Below are 19,972 nucleotides of genomic sequence, written 5' to 3' on the forward strand. Positions count from 1 at the left end.
TCATTGAAAAACATGTTATGTATTTTAAAGTATCTAATCCCTTTAAACAAGATACCTTCTTTGCTCACAACTTTCAGCTGTATCTTTTCTGGTCATGCTGCATGCTTTTCAGCTCTTTCTGTTACCATGTTTCTTTCTCACTCTCAATAACAACTTGCTAAAGACAACTACCAATAACTATTCCACTGTCTGAATACTATATTGTCTTAAAATTTTCTTGACCAAATTCATTATCCTATTACATTCTCTCACAATGTGTCTGAACACAGACCAAAAAAAATATGTAGGAAAAAATTACCTCTATTTTAAAATCGCCTCTATTTTAATTCCAAGTAAAGCACTTACTCCTATCTGAAAACACACAAGCTCAATATTTACTGTCTGTCTTTCCATCAGCATTATGATCTTTAGAGCTCCTACCAGAATCATTTGTTAATATGTGCTCACAGTATTCTTTTTATTTTTATTATTTTTTTTCTTATTTTACATATGGATCACAGTTCCCTCTGCCTCCCTCTCTCTTCACTCTCTCCCTCCCTCCTATGCTCCCCCCCACCATCCCATCCCCCTTCCACTCCACAGGGAGGGTGATGCCTTCCAGAATGGGTCAATAAAATCTGTCAAGTCATTTGGAGTAGAGTCTAGCTCCTCCCTCCTGCCTCTAGGTTAAGGCAGTTATCCCTTCATGGGGAATGTGCTCCCAAAGTCCTTTTGTGCACCAGGGATACATCCTGGTTCCACTCTCAGAGGTCCCTTAGACTGCCCAGGCCAGACTCAGACCCCCTGAACATGGGTCTTAGTTAAAGGCCTGGGCAGTGTAAGTGCTCACAGTATTCTAAGAATTCAACACTTTACAAAATAAAAAAACTTTCCACTTTCCTTCAGCAAACAGTTCTATATATATAAAGACAATTCATTCAGTTGGGTTTCTCAATACTGATGGTGGCTAGGTAATCTGGCAATAACCATTTGCATGCTGGAGAAACAGAGAAGCTAGTAGCTATCTAATCTAGGATACTCAGTATTCCAAGATGAAAGTCTAGAAACTCCCTGGAGAGTCACGAATATTAAGTTCACACTGAAAGGTTGAAGAAGCTAAAGTGTGATGTTAATAGAAGATCATTACAGCAGTGAGATGTACACTCACTCAACAAGTACAGGCTCACCGAATTTGCATTGGGCTTTTTGCTAATCAGGGCCACAGTGACACTCACATTGAGTACAGGCATTTCTCTCCCAGTCGCTGTCCTAAATATCTGTCTTACCTGGATATAGACCCCCATGTACACATAGATGTGTTTTACTAGTGGTAGGTATTTCTTATATTTTTGGATGTGACCCTAGCCTTTAATAGCTGAGCCATTTCTCCAGCCCTGGTAGGTATTTCTTAACCCAGTCAATCTGACATCCAAAGCCAGCTATCACAAATGAGTGAGAATTGTATTGTAACTGCCAAAGCACCATAAAGATATACTAATTTTATTATTACAGTATCATTAACATAAAACAAATTAAGGATTTGAAGGTAGGAAGTTCTGCCAACATAAAGCATATTCATTCCAGCTCAAATCCTTCATTGGCCTGTGCATGAAAAACACTGTTGTACAGGAACACATTTCCAAGTTCTTCACTCAGTTTTCAAGATACATTTTCAACTGGACCAGCAAGGACTGTTTATGATGAATATGCAGAAATCATACCACAGCTAAAGGCATAGGCCTAAGGGTTCCACACCCCAGGTTCAAGTCGGAGACATATTACTTCTGGCAGAATAATTTTTCCCTCTCATGTGTAACAGGCAGTTGAAAATAGCCTCTTCCCTAGGCAGTTGCAACAATTATATAAGGTAAATGTGCATCGCACAGAAAAGCCTTCAGACTATGCTATTAATACCCATATTCTACAGATGCACAAACAGCAGTAACTGAAAGAATGGAGCCATGTATGTGAGCATACAAAAGTGCAAAAAGGAAAGAGCTCAGGTGTCCCGTTTCAGTGACTGTTCCCCCTGTTCCCTGCTCTAATATGTCCCCTATCATAAAGTGCTAAAGGGTGAAAAATGCATTTGCGTGAAATCCATCTGCTTTTTCTAACTAGCAGAGACCCAAATATGCTCAGGCAGCAGTTCTTTGCCACTCCTAATTAATTCCTAAACAAAGACTGCTCTGGCAGCAGCACGGTTTGCAAAGCCAGTTGACCTCCTGGTGCAGAAATGATGACACAGATGCTGCTGTTGCTTCACAGCCTCATTTTTCACTTTGCACATCTTTGTAGAGCCCAACATATTTCCACCTTCCCCAAAGCAGATGGTCCCTGGGGTCGTTCTGAGACTCCCAATTGTTATTGCCCATGGCTGCTGACCTCCTTGAAGTCAGGAGACCGAATGACAGTAGCCTTGTAGAGAGATGGGCAGAAAAATTCAAGCACAGTCTTTCATTGATATGAGAGATTACCTGATTTCAGAATCTCTAATTAATAGAGTGCCTGGGTGAGTATGGGTAATAATAATCACAACTACAATGAACTGAGTACCTACTAAGTGCCAGGCAGCATGCTGAACATTATACTTGATCTATTTCATTTTATGCACAGTCATCTTTTAGAGTTGAGATACTGTCTTAATGTAAAAGCTAATAAACATGGTATGGTAAACGCATGTTAGCTATGTAAATCCTGTGTAAGATTTGCACAAATCAAGCCAATGAAGACACCAGTGTTAAACTCTAAACTCTATCCCTAGCTGAGTAACTGCAGGCAGCAAGGGGAAGGGGTTATCATTTTATAGGGGTGTGACCTTGATTTGGTTGCCTATGCTCTGGAGGAAAGCCCCACACCCATGTGCATAAAGATTTACAAACTGGACTCAGTATGTCATTTTTTAAAAAGAAGTGCATGAACGTGGGAGGGAAAATGCATTTTAAGGAGGCATCAGAGGGAGGGGCAGTTTGGAATAGATATCATCCAGCTACATTGAATATATACATTAAGGCTTATCATAAAAAAACAAAAACAAACAAACAAACAAAAAACACTATTGTTTCCAAGAAATAGGAACAGGGTATCAGCACTTAGAAGAGATTCACAACTTTTCAGTTTCCATATGTGTAACACTTCCTAAAGATGAAGCACCAGCCACTCCACTCAAGTAGGACTTAGGACACATCATATCTCCTGCCAATCCTAGGATATATCATTTTATTTAACATTACCTTTTAGTAGACTAAGAACCAGACTGAAGAACACGTGGCCCTTCCATGGAGTTAGCATTCTAGCATTCTCATTGATATCACTCAGTTTACTACTGAGAAAACATGGACTCGAGATGTAGAACGCATCCAAGAGTAGAGCAGACAGGCCTGAAATCTCAGTGCTCAGTGTTGTGTGGGAGGTGGGGGTGAAACAGGAAAATCTCTATGGTTCAAGGCCAACCTGGTTTACATAGAAGTTTCAGGCCAGGTTTATAGAAAACCTTGTTTTGGTGGTTGGGGGAGGGGGCGAGGCAGAGAAAGAGAAAGAGAGAGGGGGAAGAAGAAAGGTGAAAGAAAGGAATAAAGGAAGAAAGAGAAAAAAGAAAGGAAAGAAGAAGGAAGGAAGGAAGAAAAGAAAGAAAGAAAAATAAAGAAAAGGGAAGGAAGGAAGGAAGGAAGGAAGAAAGAAAAAAGGAGAGAGAGATACTGAATGTCAGTCTTGGGGAGAGGGCTATACATGGCCTTGGATTTCTTTACTTTGTTCATTCATAAAACAGGCCCATTCTTCCATATCTGCTTTCTTAATCATCACTGGAAGTTTTTTTTTTTTTTTTAAACTTAAGGAAGAAGCTAGGATATAACAAAGACCATGATGGTATATACTAAACACTTTAAATCTGTTACAATGACTGCATGGAGAGGTAACATCTGCTCTCCTCTTGCATCCTCTGAATCTGCATTCACTGTTGTAAGCTGAGAACAGGTCACAATGTGGTGTATGGCAGGATCAATCAGTCATCTACCTTCCAATCTATTTACTTCAGTTATATACCAGGTACATATTCAGCCTGTCTTCTATAAACATTTTTGCTTCTCTCCTCTTCTTCCAACTCTCAAGGTCACCAGCCACTGAAGATGGAGAGGCACATCACCCTCAATTCCTTGCTACATTAGCCACATAAGATATGTGAAAATTAACAGTAAAGGAGATAGCTTAAACAATACAAATTGGTTTCTTTATTACCCTTTGGGCTGCAAGGTCAGGACCAAAGTTCTAGGGTGGTAGATTTCTGGTGAGATCTCATTTACTTCTGTGTATTCAGATTGCCTGTCCTCTATATACATTCATTGTGGTTGTCTCTGTAAAGATGTGATGGTTTGAAAGAAAATGTCCCCCAAAGGGAACAACACTATTAGGGGGTGTCACTACATTGGAATAGGTGTGGTCTTATTAAAGGAAGGATGTCACTGTGGAGACAGGCCTTGAGGTCTCATATATGCTAAAGCCACACCCAGTGAGACAGGCCATTTCCTGATGCCTTGAAGTCAAGATGTAGGACACTCAGCTACTTCTCCAGCACCATGTCTGCCTGAACTCCACCATGATGCACCGTGACAATAATGGACTAACCCTCTGAAAATATAAGCCACCCCATTTAAATGTTTTTTTTTTCTTTATAAGAGTGTTTGTGCTCATGGTATCTCTTCGCAGCAATAGAAACCCCCACTAAGACAGACAACATGTGTATGACTTCCTGTAACCCAAATGACCTCCATAAGGACTCTGTCTCCAAATACAGTCATACTGAGGCTAAAGGCTAAGATCTATGAGTTTGCTCTACAATCCAGTCTACAACATATGCTGTTCAGAACCTCAAAAGATTAGATCACAAACCATGCAGAACCTTGCATTGCCTACTGTGGTGGTTCTAGAGTAAATGGCCTCTCAAAGAAGTGGCACTATTAGGAGGGGGCTTTGTTGGAGTAGGTGTGGCCTTGTCGAGGAAGCATGTCACTGTGGAGGCAAGGTTTGAGCTCTCCTTTGCTCAAGCTTTGCTCCTGTTGCCTGCATATCAACATGTAGCAGCTCCTTCTTCAGCACTATTTTTGCCTGCTTGTTGCCATGCTCCCCACCACAATGATAATGATCTAAACCTCTGAAATTGTAAGCTGCTACATCAACAAAATGTTTTCCTTTGTAAGATTTTCTGTGGTCCATAGTGTTGTTGTCTCTTCACAGCACTAACATCCCAGAACACCCATCTATAGAATTTTGCTCAGTTACTCATAAGATCGGAGAAAGCCTTGAACTTACAAACCTCTTATCCCAGACTTCCAAGCATCTGGGATTACATGCATATGCTACCAGGTCTGTGTCAGGTCTGGGTGGTTCATATAGTTTCTGAGACAAAATGGTCTCTATTTGTAGTCCAGGCTGGCCTTGAACTACATAGGTCATATATCAGTTTTCCAATGTTCTGTGAAGCACTGTGCCTGGCATAAAGGGTACATGTTTATCATTATTTATCTCAATGAAAAAGGAACCCCAGAACACTGATAGCAGAATGTGTCACATGTTGCCATAGTCTTTATGGCAAAGAATAATATGTCTCAAAGAAACTTGAAAATGAGCTTAATATATGAAACAACTGCACCCATATGCTTCTAATGTAGGATGGATATTTTGCATTCAGTAACTTGTGACACACTAACAATAAATATTAAAATTTAATAGTATTAGACCATTTTAAAAATACTCGTGTGCACTGACTAAAACCAGACTGGGATGAATACGATGGACAACACTAGGACATTTAGTATCAAAACGTGTGGCTTATAATAAATATTATGTTGCTAATATTGGATGAAACATTTACTATTTCTAGACTTCAATTTCCTCCAAGGTGATATGTACAAAAAACTATGAAGAATTGCTACATGAATTAGGTAAAGTAATGTATAAAATGCACATACTCCTTCAAAAGGCACATTTTCTAATAGTTCTTGGAAAGTACTTATCCTACCTCCATGAGTGTGAAAACTGCAGGTGGAAATGCAGGGACCCCAAAAATTTCTCTGCCTCAACTCTAACCCTCATATTTGTTTAATCAAGCTATTTACAGGGGGCAAAATAATGAGTGGCTTTAAGTGTTTTTGATACAACCAGACACTGCAATCAGGATAAATCATCTCTGACATATGCCCAGATCTTTCAAGTGACAGATGACAAACAAAAGCAGGGCAAGGTCCTTCCTCACAGGCAGAATCATTGAGTTAATGGAAGAATTATTGCCTCAGCAATCCACTCCAGTCCTATTGAAAGGAATGGTCCAATTTATCAAAGCCAAATGAACATTAATTGCAGCAGTCTGGTAAGTTTTCCAGCCGCTATGACCTTCATTGAATTTTAATCCAAAACAGATAAGATTTCCTTCCACACAAGAGGAAACAACACAATTAGCTCAAAATGACAGGGAGAATATGAAGCCAAATCACACATCACTTGAACAGTACACACACGTACACACACACACACACACACACACACACACACACACACACACGAAAACACAGATTCAATGTGACTTAAAATTCAGTACTAAGGAGCAAGGAGGCAGGCAGAGAAACTGTAAACACATCTGCCATGGCTCACACTCCCTTCTTCATTCAGGAGGGAAATTGGGGAGGCGGAAAGCAAGATGGAGAAGGTGTCAAGAAGTAATAGAGACAGAATTTCAGTTAACTGCTGTAATTAATGTTATGTCTCATTGGGGAGAGATTAGGAAAAAACAGAGAAGGAAGGAAGAAAAAACAAGTATTATTTTGCGATTAAAGACGCCCTTGAGCTGGGGAACATTAGCAGAAGAAGTTGGAATTGGGTAATTGTTTGACTGTAACACTGGCTCTGCAGACAGGATGATTACCCTGGTGAAATGAAATATAGTTGTGTGGAACATCACCAGGTAAGGCTCCCTCTACACACAGTAACAGATCTTATGCTGATAATAACTTACAGTACAAGAGTACAAAGAGTAAGGAATAGTAGGAACTATACACACATGCACACACTACCAAACAACTCAATTAGAGACCCAAGTACCACCAACCTGTCACTTAACACTGTAACTACTCTTGGAAACCGAGAAGCATTGCTTTGTGCATGTGTGTGTTGGTGGGGGGGGTATGTGTATGTACATGTGATTGTGAGATGCAAACCTGTCACAGCATGTGTATCCAGGTCAGAGAACAACCGCAGCTGTCAGCCCTTCCACTTTGAGATAGTCTATTGTTCTCAAGCAGCATATGCTTGCTGGATGGCCTGGCAGTGTCTCTGTCTCTGCAATTCTCCCATTTCTATCTCCTACATCACAGAGTGAGTGCTGAGATTATAGATGTGCATATTCCATGCATTGCTTTTAAATGGGCTTTAGGCATTAGAACTTAGATCCTCACACTTACACAGCAAGAACTTCACCTACTGAGCCATCTCTTCAGCCCTAGAAGCATTCCTTTTGTGTTCACATTCAACCTGAAATGCAAAGCAGAAGACATGACTCCAAAATTTATTGTGCTAAGGAGAAATCATCCACATACAATGTGCACCAAGCTTCTTTAGTGTAAAACAACAAGAACAACAACAAAAACCAAAAATAAAAAAATACATATTAAAATCATACAGGAAATCAGTATTACTACACAAAATATAAGGAGTAACCAAACTGATACTCTGCTTTTAGGGAGGGACTCCAGGATATAATTCGGGGTTCTATGCAGCATTTAACTATCCTGGATCGTTTTGTAGTTTTGATTTGTGATGATCCCTCAGTCCTTCCCATCTTTTATGCCCTGGACACTTTGCAATAGTGTTAGGTACTGATCTGGAGACTATTCCCTCACAGGCCATGTCTGACATTTTCTTGCAATTAGAGTAGTTAAAGTTTGGGCTATGATGCCCTTCTTAACACCAAACGCGGCGAGGTGGGGTGGGGGAGTTCTATGCTACTGATATTCCTTATTACTGATTAAGATAAACTTGACTACTTGAATGTGGTGGCTTGAAACAGGAAGATGCTATCTATATCCTCATCCCTGGAAATTACATGTGCTACCTTATTTGGGAAAATAAGCAAACAAGCAAAAAGATAAACAAAAATACTGAGATTTAGTTAAGGGCTTTGCAAAGAGAAAGCCATCAAGCTATGCCCTCAACCCAGTGGCATGGATGCTCATGAGAGGCACAGAAATGAGAAGAACTGGAAGGGGTGAGAAAATGAAGATAGAAGAAGAAACTGGATTTAAGAAGCTCCAAACCCAGGAACACCAGGGGTCATCATAAGCTGGAAGCAAGGACGGAGACCCCTTGAAGCCCCTGGAAGAAGCATTGTGCTGATACATCATGGTTTCATATTTCTGGCACCTAAAACAGTTTAGAAAACATTAACATTGTTTTGACACCTCAGTTTGTGGTACTCTCTTATGGAAGCCTCAAAAAACAAATAGAATTGGTATCAGCCACAAATGACCATAGAAAAGTCACTATTTTCTTCTGGTGATTCATAAATATCTGGGGCAATAGCAATTTGAGGCGGTAAATACCGTATTCTCAAAGTTCCTCCATTTATTTTAGTACACATGGTGGATCTTGTCAGCAGTAATTATTACAGTGGCAACTGCCTAATAGTAGGTTTCTGTTTCCCTATTTCCTTCTGCATTTATTAATTGAAAGTTCTACTGTAAGAAGAACTGTCCCATCTGCCCCATTTGTTTTGCTAGTTGATTACTTCTAATGGCATTTCTGAGTCGATATTCTTAAAAACTCCAGCCTAATTTAACTCAGAATATATTTAAAGAAAAGAAAATTTAAAGGCTAAAGAAAAAGGATTCACCAAGCTCCATGCTAAGATTCTTTAAGAGCGTTTTATTAACTTATTCTGCCCACAGCCCAAGAAAGAATGTGGTCTCCATAGTCTCATTTACAACAGAGACTAGAGTGAGCATTACAGAGATTTAGAACCACACCTAACGACAAACAGCAATAAGGAAAGGCACAAACTGAATGCACAGCTGTCTGTCTCCAAGGCCACATTACTTCCCATTATACCAAGCTGTCTTTTGAGCACAGGAAAGAAGGGAGCAAGGGGAAGGCAGAACCTGCAAAACTGAGCTTAGTGCCCATGTTTAGTGTGGAATAACTCAAATCATATATGTAAAAGAATAAACCGTGTTGAACATCTATACACACAGACACTGGAGGAGAGAGCAAGTGGGTAGCTATCTGTGGTGTTATAGGAATACTGTACAATAGCCCTGGCTTCTTGAAGTAGAAGAAATTATAGAAGCAAAGGTTAGAGTAGAATTGGTCTGGTGAGTCACTAAGTGTATAGTCCCCTTGAGCTTCCTGACACTGTCCCCTTCTTGACTTTAATAATTTGAATGGGTTACCTTCCCCCTCTCCTTCTGCCACTGCACTACCCTCAAACCCGCCTTCTCCAAAGTTTTCTCCTCCCTAGTTCATAAGGCCCAGTCATATATTTCCCTCAACTCACAGGGAGCTTCTTTTGTCTTCTTTTGACATTTCTGCCTCCATTCACCCCAGTCCTGCCCTGTACTCTCCATCTCCCACTATTCCTTCCTGCTTCTTGCTCTCTCTGCCTCTTTGTGGTTGCTTCTCTGCTAAGCCTGTTGTCAAAAGAGTTGTCTGTTCCTGCCAATTTCTCCACATCCCTCTCACTGCTCTTGGCTCCACTTTCTCTCAGCTTGGTTTCTCTTTGCCATTCTCTGCCTCTGGTAGTTTCCACTCACCTAGCATAGAGTATTTCCTCAATAAATACCAACAGCTGTCTACTTTTCCTGTCTGGATGTTTCTGTGTCTCCTTATGTTTCTATCATATAGAATCGATTGCTCCACACATTCTCTTCATCTTCCAGAAGCTTCAGAGGAACTGTCTGGAGGCCCCCTTCCCAAGCTAGATGCCTTCAGTCTCCAGGATGCCTTTGTTAACTTTTCCCAACAGGGCTGCATCTGACTTACTAAAGAGGCATGCTAACTACTTCTGTATTTCCCTCCCATCTTCCCTTCTTCCCTCTCCCTCCCTCCCTCCCTCCCTCCCTCCCTCCCTCCCTCCCTCTCTCCCTCTCTTCTTTCCTCTTTCTCTTCTTTCCTTCTTTGTTTCTTGTTGCTTAATTATCTTTCCATATATAAACATGGCATCTGCATGATTTCTGCCCCTACTTCTTCTCCCAGCTTCTCATGTACCATCCTACATTCATGATCTCTTGTTTATTATTGTTAGATGCACAGACACCCACATGCTCCCCACCCCACACTACTGAACCCACTTACATTTGCTCGTATATGCATGTGTCCCAGTCTTGACAGTGGGGACTAGTCAACTATATGGGCGCTTGTTTCACGATGAGACTCATTTTCCATCTCTCAGCAAACCCTGGCCACCTATAGTTCTTCATGTAGAGGGAGAACACCCAATTTCAGACCAGCAACATTCTGTTGCTGTTTGTCATGGTTTGTGTGCATATCCCCTGCAGAGAACTGCTTCCTGCACCATTGGCTCTGGGGTTGGTCATGTGATGTGTTTTGGCCCACTAAATATGAAAGAACCAACATCTGAGCATCAGATATGTTTCTGTATTTTCCTAGATTCCCACCAACTGTCTTGTTGATTCTCTCTGCCATGTAAACCAAATGTTTCTGACTGGGTCTAGCATCAGCCAAAGTTCCAGATTGACAGGGCATGTAGAGTTGAGACATAGCCCCTTCATTTGCCCACAATTAACATGTGTGAGAAATAAAACAGCCAGTCCCTGAGACTGGAGGGAGGGTATTTTTGCATATAGAAGATATAGAAGAATCCAGTGAACCCTAAGGTGTTTCCATCTTCAATACTCCAATGAGCATTTATAGTTCTATTTCTTTGGGGGAATGTCTTAATACTACCATATCCATTATATCCATTATTTCCACTTGGTACCATGATTTTAATTTTATTTCAGTTGTGCAAAAAACAAATGAGAAGCTCATAGCTCATATGAAACTTAGTTTAAACTTAAGCCAGGCATTTAGACACCAAAATCTCTGCACTGGAGTTCCTGAGGATGACATTCTGGGCTCCACATCTGGGCGCAGTAATGTGCTTATGTACTCACACAAACTTATGCATCCTCACACACACACACATGTGTGCAAGTATGCATGGGCACACTCACACACACACACACACACACACTTTTTCAAAACCTTTATTAATTTGTCTTTTCTTTCTAGCAGGTAAGATTTTCATTGTTAGATTGCATGGATACACCTATTTATCATCACAAGGCTGATGAAATAAGTGACTGAAGGAATTAATGATATGCTGTGAATGAATGAATGAATGTACTTGTTGGAAAAATGATCTAAAGCCATATTTCACAGAAAGCTTTAATGGGTATTGTTCCAATATAATACAGATCCTTCAAATAAAGCTACTGATTAAGAATGGTAATAATAGTTTCTTAGATTTATGGGGCATGTTATAGGCCTCAAGTATTTCTCATATATTATGATATCAGGGAATCATAGATCATCTGAATTTGAAGGGAAGGCAATAGTCATTTTATCTATTATTCCTTTCAGAATTCTAATGGTTGGGCTTCCAACTTTGGCTGATATAGCTATGCAGACAAGGGTTGTGCTGAACTCTAACTTAACCATTTACTGCTTGAGAGCTTCAGCACATGGAGAGAATGTCTGTGCTCCCGAGGATAGGAATTCTGGTCTCTTCTATTGTTCCCTCATGGGGTCCATCAGAACACATCTGTAGTATTTTCTGTAGGGAGCTCTTTCTAAGAGAAAAGTGCCTTCAAAAGTCTTTTCTTCTACATCAAACCATACACTTCTTTTCATCACTCTTCTAAAAACATTTGTTACCAAAAAAGACTAAAGATTTTTTTAAAGAAAAATCCATGATAAAAGATATTGATCTTAAGCAGTTTCTTTAATAACTTCTATGGAAATCTTTAAAACAAGACGTGTTGCATCAAAATGAAATGAGACCATTGTTTAAAGGAGGTATGGAGTGGAGTTATTATGCCCAACCCTGTGAATGATAACTGGTAAGTAATTTTGCTGTAAGACTTTGATAATTGCGAAACTAAATATAACCTGGAATGTCAAAATAATAACAGTGACAACAGCAAAATGTAAAAGCAAGCAAACAAACAACACCTACATTAATACAAAGAAACAAGAAGGAATTCGGATCACATTTGCTAAGTGATTTAGATTCTAACGTTAAGGCCACCTGGAGCAGATGAGCTCTTCCATTCCAAATGAAAACTTGCACAAAGAACTCCAGGCAAGTAAGGAATGCAGAGAGCAGAAGAAATAATTCTTGTTCAGGGGAGATCACGCCTATTGGCTATTAGTTCCAAATAGTCATCTCTGAAAACCTTCATGCAAGTAACATTATACAGATTGAGCAACAAAGAAAAGCTGGCCTTGGTTTTGAAAGAGAGCAAGGGGAGTTTACGGGAATGTTGAGAGGAAGGAAAGAAAGGGGGAAATGATATGTAACTATATTATAATCTAAAAAATAAATCATTTAAAAAACACCTCTTTGTTATCCATTCACATATTCAGATGTCAAGCAGAGCTGACGAGTGACTGAGAGTTGGTACTGACTAAGAATGCAAAAGGTACCTACAGGAGTCAAGCCAAGAGCTTGTTCTGACTGTGTACCTGAAGGCAAAGTGCTAGACTTCCTGTGGCTTTCTTTGCTCCTACCCATAAACTGCTGGCACGAGCAACACCTCTCTCCGAAACTGACAAGTTTCCAAGCTCTATCAAGTGAATACTCCATAAACATCAGGCATGATAGACCCTTACTCCAGCTAACATTTTAATAACAGCTTTTGCTTTTTGAGCACTTACTGACTATCAGGCACTATGCCATGGAGAATCGTGCCCAAGAACACAGACTTTCAATTTGGACAGACTAGAGTTAAAATCCCAGCTTCAGCATTTATTGGTGATGTGCATGAAAAGGCTTCATAATCTCACAAACTGCCAGCATCTTCATCTGCAAACAGGGTAAATGGCAGCATCTTCTTTTACAGGCTTTGAAGGTTTTAAGCAGAATGATGCAAGTGCTTCCTTTAGACTGCCTGGCTGAGAAACTTCCCCATGCTAGTGGTCATCACCAGTCATTGCAGAGGGAAGTGAGTGTGACCTCAATTGACACTTAGAAAACACTCTTAAGAAGTGAGGAATATCATCCCTCTTTTATAAGTGACAGGGATGATTTGGCCAAAGATACTAAGCTAAGGACAGAGACAGTATTCAAATTGGAATTGACTCCTAAACCATTAGCCCCATTAATCTGCCTATGAATTCCATATAAGAGGAGGGTAATTTTAAGAATTCCCTCATGCTATCATAAAAATAAGCTAATGACAAAGAAGAGATATGCTAGTCAATATATTACATAAGAAAGAAATAGAAATGAGGCTTTAAAACATATTAGTTTTTACCATTTGTGCCCTCAAAGTATAACATAACTATTCTTATTAGCATTTGTGGTTTTTTTTTTTTTTTTTTTTTTTTTTTTTTTTTGAAATATCACCTACGTTGAGATCTAGAAAAAACTGTGTTATAACACAAATATAAAAATAATTTGCAAAACAGTCCAGCAAATAGTAAATACTCAAAAGAAATGTCAGGTGATATGACAAGTTCCTCTACATCATACAACAATAGAGCAACACAAATAAGACAAGACCAGGGTTTTCACACTTGTTCAAACATTCATTGCTGCAATGGCAATATTAATAGACACCATCTCTGTGGACTCACTATGCATTATGCATACTAATGTTAAGTACTATTTATATATTCTCTTCACTCTTTGAGATTGATGTAATCAGTATGGTTTTACAGATAAGAAAACAAAGTCTGGGCAATATTAAGGGACTCAGTCAAGGTAAAAGTGAGGAGAAGATGGAGAGAGGGCAGAGAAAGGCAAGTTAAATTCAGAACCAGCTTAGCTTAATTCCAAACTTCTGCTCTTTTCTGAAGCATTTAGCTTTCTGTATGGCTGAGACTGTATGGCAGCTAAGGCTAGTTAGTGTAGGAGAATGAGATGGCACTCTGCCTCTCAGGCCCAAGTTCACTGAGAACATATTTGTTGTTCCATCCTTTGGTATACTAATAATCAGATGGTGGACAATTTAGGGATTAGAGAGCTGCTCAATTCAGGATGTGAGCAGCCCAAGGAACATTTGGCTCTACCTATATAGCCATAGACAGTAGGGGGTTACAAGTAGAAGGAAGTGATTTTCCTTCATGATGAGGGGGGGAAACACAAATTGTGGCTTGTCACCCTCCACACACACCTTTGAGATTTCACTGAATGACTTTGGTCTTCTCACAAACCATCTTCACCCTTTACCACTGATAAAAATGTGCCTGGAGTTAGGGGAAGCATGGTCCCAGAACTGCCTCCACATCATACAGTCATGACCAAGTAAATTTTATGAGTCTTAGATTTCTCACCTAAAGATAAGAAGACAGATTCCAGTCATCTTGGAATCCATTCTCGATGGTCACAAAAGCAAACACTTCCTTCTGTGTTCTTGCTGAGCTGTGTTTAGCCATGGGAATAAGTAGAGACCATAGCTTTTCAATCCCTGGATGTTCATGGTACTACAGGAAATGATAAGTTTAATGTGGGCTTCAATTTTTCCATTCAGAAAGTAGGAGAGTACAATAAATCATACCATCTTTACCTTTTCAACTGGACTACTGTCAGTTAGAAAAGAAAATGCCCTTATACAGCTCTGATGGAAGATCTTCTGATTGAAGGGCTTGGTGTAGTTGTACATATTAGTACAGCCCGTATTCCATACATGACAAAACAAGGACAGAAAATTAAACAGTCTGCACAAGAACACCTAGAGTAGGTACTGGGAAAAGCAAACTTTTATGCTGGCTCTGGGGTTGGCAATATCCCCAGAGAGTATCCCCACATTGGAAAAGCCACCCTCCAGCAACAGCCAACTTTTGGTTCTGTGTCTCCAAGATGTAAGTGGTCCACGGGGGTAAGAAGGAGACAGTAAACAATCTATTTAGATTCCTTACTAGTGGGCCACCTGTTATAGATATGTGTGTATTATGCATAGAGTGTGTTAGTCTCTCCATTCCTTCCTCTGCTGGTAAATTCTGCAGGGAATTTCAGTGACATCTGGTTCATGTTGAGTTATTCTTTTCAAGCTGAATATGCTGAGCAAAGAAAAAAAGGTAAGGGGTATGATGTACTAGAGCCAATACTAGGCCTGGAGTCATAAAAGGTACAACCAGGGTTCATTTATAATTGAGATAATCTGATACAGGTTACTGGGTTACAGGGGAAAATGTATGTAAGTAAACATTATTACACAAGTTGGAAAGTACCTAATAAATATTAATCAAAGCTGAGTCTCATGCCCAAGCATTAAGAGCAATAGAGCAGTCTCACCCTCCACCCTTCTTAACATCAGATGGTACTTCAAACCCCAAGAGGAACTGAGCAAGCACACTGAAATGATGTTTACTAATTAGCACCCCAAAATTAGCGTGCAGGCACCCACTTGGGTTGGCATGTGGCTGCATCATTTGCTAAATATATATATGGAAAAAGTCTACCACACACATTCCATGAATAACACAAAGGCCTTGATTTGTTCCTCCACATGATGAGCACTCGTTAGGTCCAAAATTAACATTGCTATTTGGCTGGGGTGTGCGTATGTTTTCTAAAAAGAGAAAAATTCCACGATCTCACTCAGCCCTAATCAGAACATCTATTGCAGTGGTGGTTGAGGAGAAAATAAACCAAAATTCTGCTCCTCTGTAGAATCTCACTAGATAGTGACTCTTGATGGAAAGAAGAACTAAAGAGGTAAGAAGTGGCATTTATGCAGATCACTCATCCTTCTGAGCTATGCTTTTCTGTTTCAATGTGTTAGGGATACCATTTCCTATTTTTATTTGTTTACTAGACCCATTCTAAAGACTACATGGAAAGATAACTTTAGATTGGCTTCAAAGAGTATAATATTGTGGGAAAACTAGCATTGTACTTATCAAATGTAATCCCAAGCCTACCACGTGTGCTTTCTGTTTATTGGAGATGTCTATTACTACATTTCTGTTTGCTCTGCAAAAACACAAATTGTGAGGCTGAAGATATGATACAGTTGGTAGAGACCTTGCTTTATAAACACAATAACCTTAGTTTGTTTCTCAATAATACATATTTAAAAGCCAGGTGTGGTAAAATGCACCTGTAGTCCAGCATCAGGGACCAGTGACAGAAAAATATCAGAGGTTGCTGGTTAGCTAGTCTAGCAAATCAGTGAGCTCCAGGTTCAGTGAGCTCCAGGTTCAGTGAGACACAATACCTCAAGAAACAAAATGAAGAGAGATACACACACACAGAGGAACACACACTTGTACACACACACACACACACACACACACACACACACACACACACACACAAACCATGAATTCTTTTTAAAAGAAACTATTGTTAGAAGACTGCTCAGTTGATTCCAGCAGCCTCCTCAGGGGCAACAAGAGTCACAGTGTTGTGTCATCTAACAGACATAGAAGATACCTTTGTTTCTCTGTGCTCCTAATTTCATTTCTAATATGCAGGTGATGTGCTATGCTTTATGCATTCTTGATTTACTACAATGAGGTAATTTACATAAATGTGTATAGCACAGTGCTGGACAAATGAGAGATATACAAGAGAATCACCAATTGAGAGACAACAGTGCCTATAGGACTCAGTTTTGGCTTGAATACTCAAGAACAGTGGTATGCCTTACAGGCTATGGCACACTGGGTAAGTCTGATTCTTTTTCTTCCTTCTGCCAGAGTACTCAACAACTAGACTTTGAGAGGAAGAGAAGCACCATCCTGAGTGCTGCACTGGCTACATCTGGCCCATCTCTTGGTTACAGAAAGCATCCTCCTGCAACTTTGTTTATTTAGCAATTCTTTGAGAGACCATTTGTATTTAGGAGCACAGGACCCCAGCCCTCAGCCAAGCAAGGCAAGCTCATGACAGATGTTAAACAGCTATTCCCACACATGCCAGTCAAAGGGCCAAAGAGTTAGATACCCTTTATTTTCTTCTCTGAAGCACAGTTAGTTTGTCACAGCTGACAGATGACAGATGTGATTGTGTCAGTCCAGACAACACCACAGATGATCACACTACTCTCTTAGTGGCATACTCTTATTCCCCCATCTGTGGACAATCCTATGCTTTTTCCTGTCCCCCACCCTCACCACATGCACAGCCACTCACCATCACAGAAATGTGGAGGATATGCATCTGTTCCTCAACGATCTCTGAGGGCTCCTGGAGTGTGGGAGCCGTGGCCTGGGCCAGCTGCCCCGAGCTGCTCATGGAGACGTGGAAGTACAGTGTGCCATTCTCCAGCCACTGCTGTCTCCAGTGCACCAGAGAAATGTCCGCTGCTGTGCCAGACATCTCTGAAAGACAAGATGGAAAACTGTGAGATACATGCCAGGTTTCTGTGCTTTGGGAGCAAAGCTGCTTCACATAGCCATGAACTTAGAAGCCAATTAATATGTCAAGGTGTTTTTCCTTCTACCACCTATGATCCAGGAGTCACCGCTTCCATTTATAGAAGGGAAACCATGGCCAAGATACTCCTTAACAACACAGGACCAGAGCTCCACTTGATCTTGGCGTGTCTGGTGCACTTTTTCCAGGACCTCATGTGTGAAAAGGTAATTCTCCCAGAGTTAAGTGAAACTAAGCAAAAGGATAAAAGTGCTGCAGTTTTATGAGGCTGTACCTCTAGCAGAAAATAAATGGAGAAACATCCTTAAGTTCATTTATAAACTTTACAGACACTGATCTGGAAGTCCTCAGGGTAGAAGCTTGGCGCCAGAAAGACACAAGAGAGTATATGACTCAGGTGTGGTAACTAGGGTCAAACCCATGTGGGGAGGGGCTGGATAAATATGCTATTGGAAGCCTTTTTCAAGTGCCGATGAGTGCAACTCCATTTTGTTGTGTGTTATATGCTCCAAATCAAGAGAGCTTTGCCACAGATGCCTCCACTGCTTAAAAACAATTAAAGGGGAATGGTGATGACTATCAGTTAAGTAATTGTCATGCAAGCATGAGGATATGACTTCTGATCTTCCTGAAGACCCTCTAACTTTTTAGGTGTAGTAGCATGCTTATGTAATTCAGAGCTTGGAAGTTAGATCCTGGAGCTCACTCTTCAGACAGAAAAGCCTTATTAGTGAGCTCCAGATTCAGAGAGAGACTGTCTATAAACAACAACAGCAACAAAAAGTAAGCTGAAGATTTGTTGAGGAAGATACCCAATATTGACTTCTGGTATCCACACTTATATATGAATACCCACACACATACCTGAACAGGTATACATTTATAGTACACACACACACACACACACACACACACACACCAAAGCTGTTATACAATTAAACATTAATGTCGTATATCTGGAAAGAAAACAAGTCTTTCTAGTAAATTATTAAACCAAATCTCCTAATGTGAAGATCCTAACTATCTGTGCTTTTACCTGTTTGTAAAACCCCTTAAAAATACCATGTGAATAGTACTTTTATTAAGTATTATATCACTACCATAGTCTCTTATTAGGTAACAAGGGTGGTGTAAGAGGTTTCAAAAGTAGTTTAATTTGGAAATTATAAATCATTTCTTTAGTTCCTTCCACTAAAGGAAGGTATCACTGGAAACATCTCAAAATGACAAAACATTTGTGCATGCATCTTATGAATAAAGGAGAGGGCAGATGGGGTCCTGGGAGAATTACCATGTCTATATTCATGTCAGATTTACTTTTGGAGCCAGATAGCCATAGTAGTGCCCATATAAAACATTAAGCCTTAGTAGTATCTGAGGCTAGGAATTTGGTTCACTATGGTCCCAGAGGTTACCTTTAGACATCATCCTTATAATGCCCAGAGGTTACCTATACATTTTCATACAGAGGAAGAACTGATGGGACAGGTCAGATCCAGATCCAAGTTTTCCCTTATCCAATCATTTCTTCTCACAGTACAGTTGCAGCCCCTCCTCCCATCTGGTGACACTTCAGTGTCTCCTTGGTTCAACCAAATCCAATAGAATTTTCCTCATAAAATCCAATCCCATAACACTTTAATTTCTTGATGTTAGCAATCAAAAATCCTTAGGAAAGGACTGCCTGGCACTTAGTAAGGGCTAAGAAGAAAGTCAGTTAGGAAATTTTAAATTAGTTATTGATTTATAATCATCATCATAATTAGTAACATGGATAGTATCTAATTCAGTCTTCATTTGCTATGAAATAAAGATAGAGATATGCTTGATGGTGTACATTTCAGTATTCCAGTCCACTGAGGAATCCTTAAAAATGCAGCTAACATTCTATTCTTCTCTGTCCCTGCATCCAACCACCTAGACTAAAATATTAGCTTCTTATTTTATGACTTCCTACAAATATTTTTTATCTTGGTTACCTCCACCCCATTGCCTTCCTGTTCATTCTCAACCACAAATTAAAACACAAGCTGTCTCACAGTACTGAACATCAAACTCCAAATTCTTCCAGGGTCTCCTTCCTCATTCCAAATAAAAGTCAAAAGATCTAGAAAAATGATGAGTTATTATTCCAAGTACACAGTCTTGGACTGCTTGAAGGAATAGTCAGAGGTAAGCAGAGATGTAAGCAATCACAAAACTTTGTCAGCTCTTGGAGCCATAAATTCCAAAGAGCCCCAAGAGCTACTGTGATTCTTAGGTAGAAGATACTGTCTAGGTCTTTCTCAGCACTTTCCCTCCTCTGGGGAAGGGATGCTCTATTTTGCTACCAAGCACATCCCCAATCTCAGCACTAGATATACTGGCTTTCTTCTTTGGCAGCAGCCAACTGTGCCACAATATGAC

The 19,972-nt window shown here is 40.0% G+C and overlaps 1 protein-coding gene across 3 annotated transcripts in view; it reads right to left on the bottom strand.

The window, feature by feature from the left end:
* Astn2 (astrotactin 2) overlaps positions 1 to 19,972 on the bottom strand; it is a 951,602-nt gene that overhangs the window by 798,240 nt on the left and 133,390 nt on the right. For all 3 annotated transcript variants that reach the window (XM_051188027.1, XM_051188026.1, XM_051188028.1), the window contains exon 2: positions 17,324 to 17,511. In XM_051188027.1, the coding sequence (XP_051043984.1) occupies positions 17,324 to 17,511 (188 nt within the window). The remainder of the gene's footprint in view (positions 1 to 17,323; positions 17,512 to 19,972) is intronic.

This window comes from Phodopus roborovskii, unplaced genomic scaffold (genome assembly GCF_943737965.1).
Source record: "Phodopus roborovskii unplaced genomic scaffold, PHOROB, whole genome shotgun sequence".
Lineage (NCBI taxonomy): Eukaryota > Metazoa > Chordata > Mammalia > Rodentia > Cricetidae > Phodopus > Phodopus roborovskii.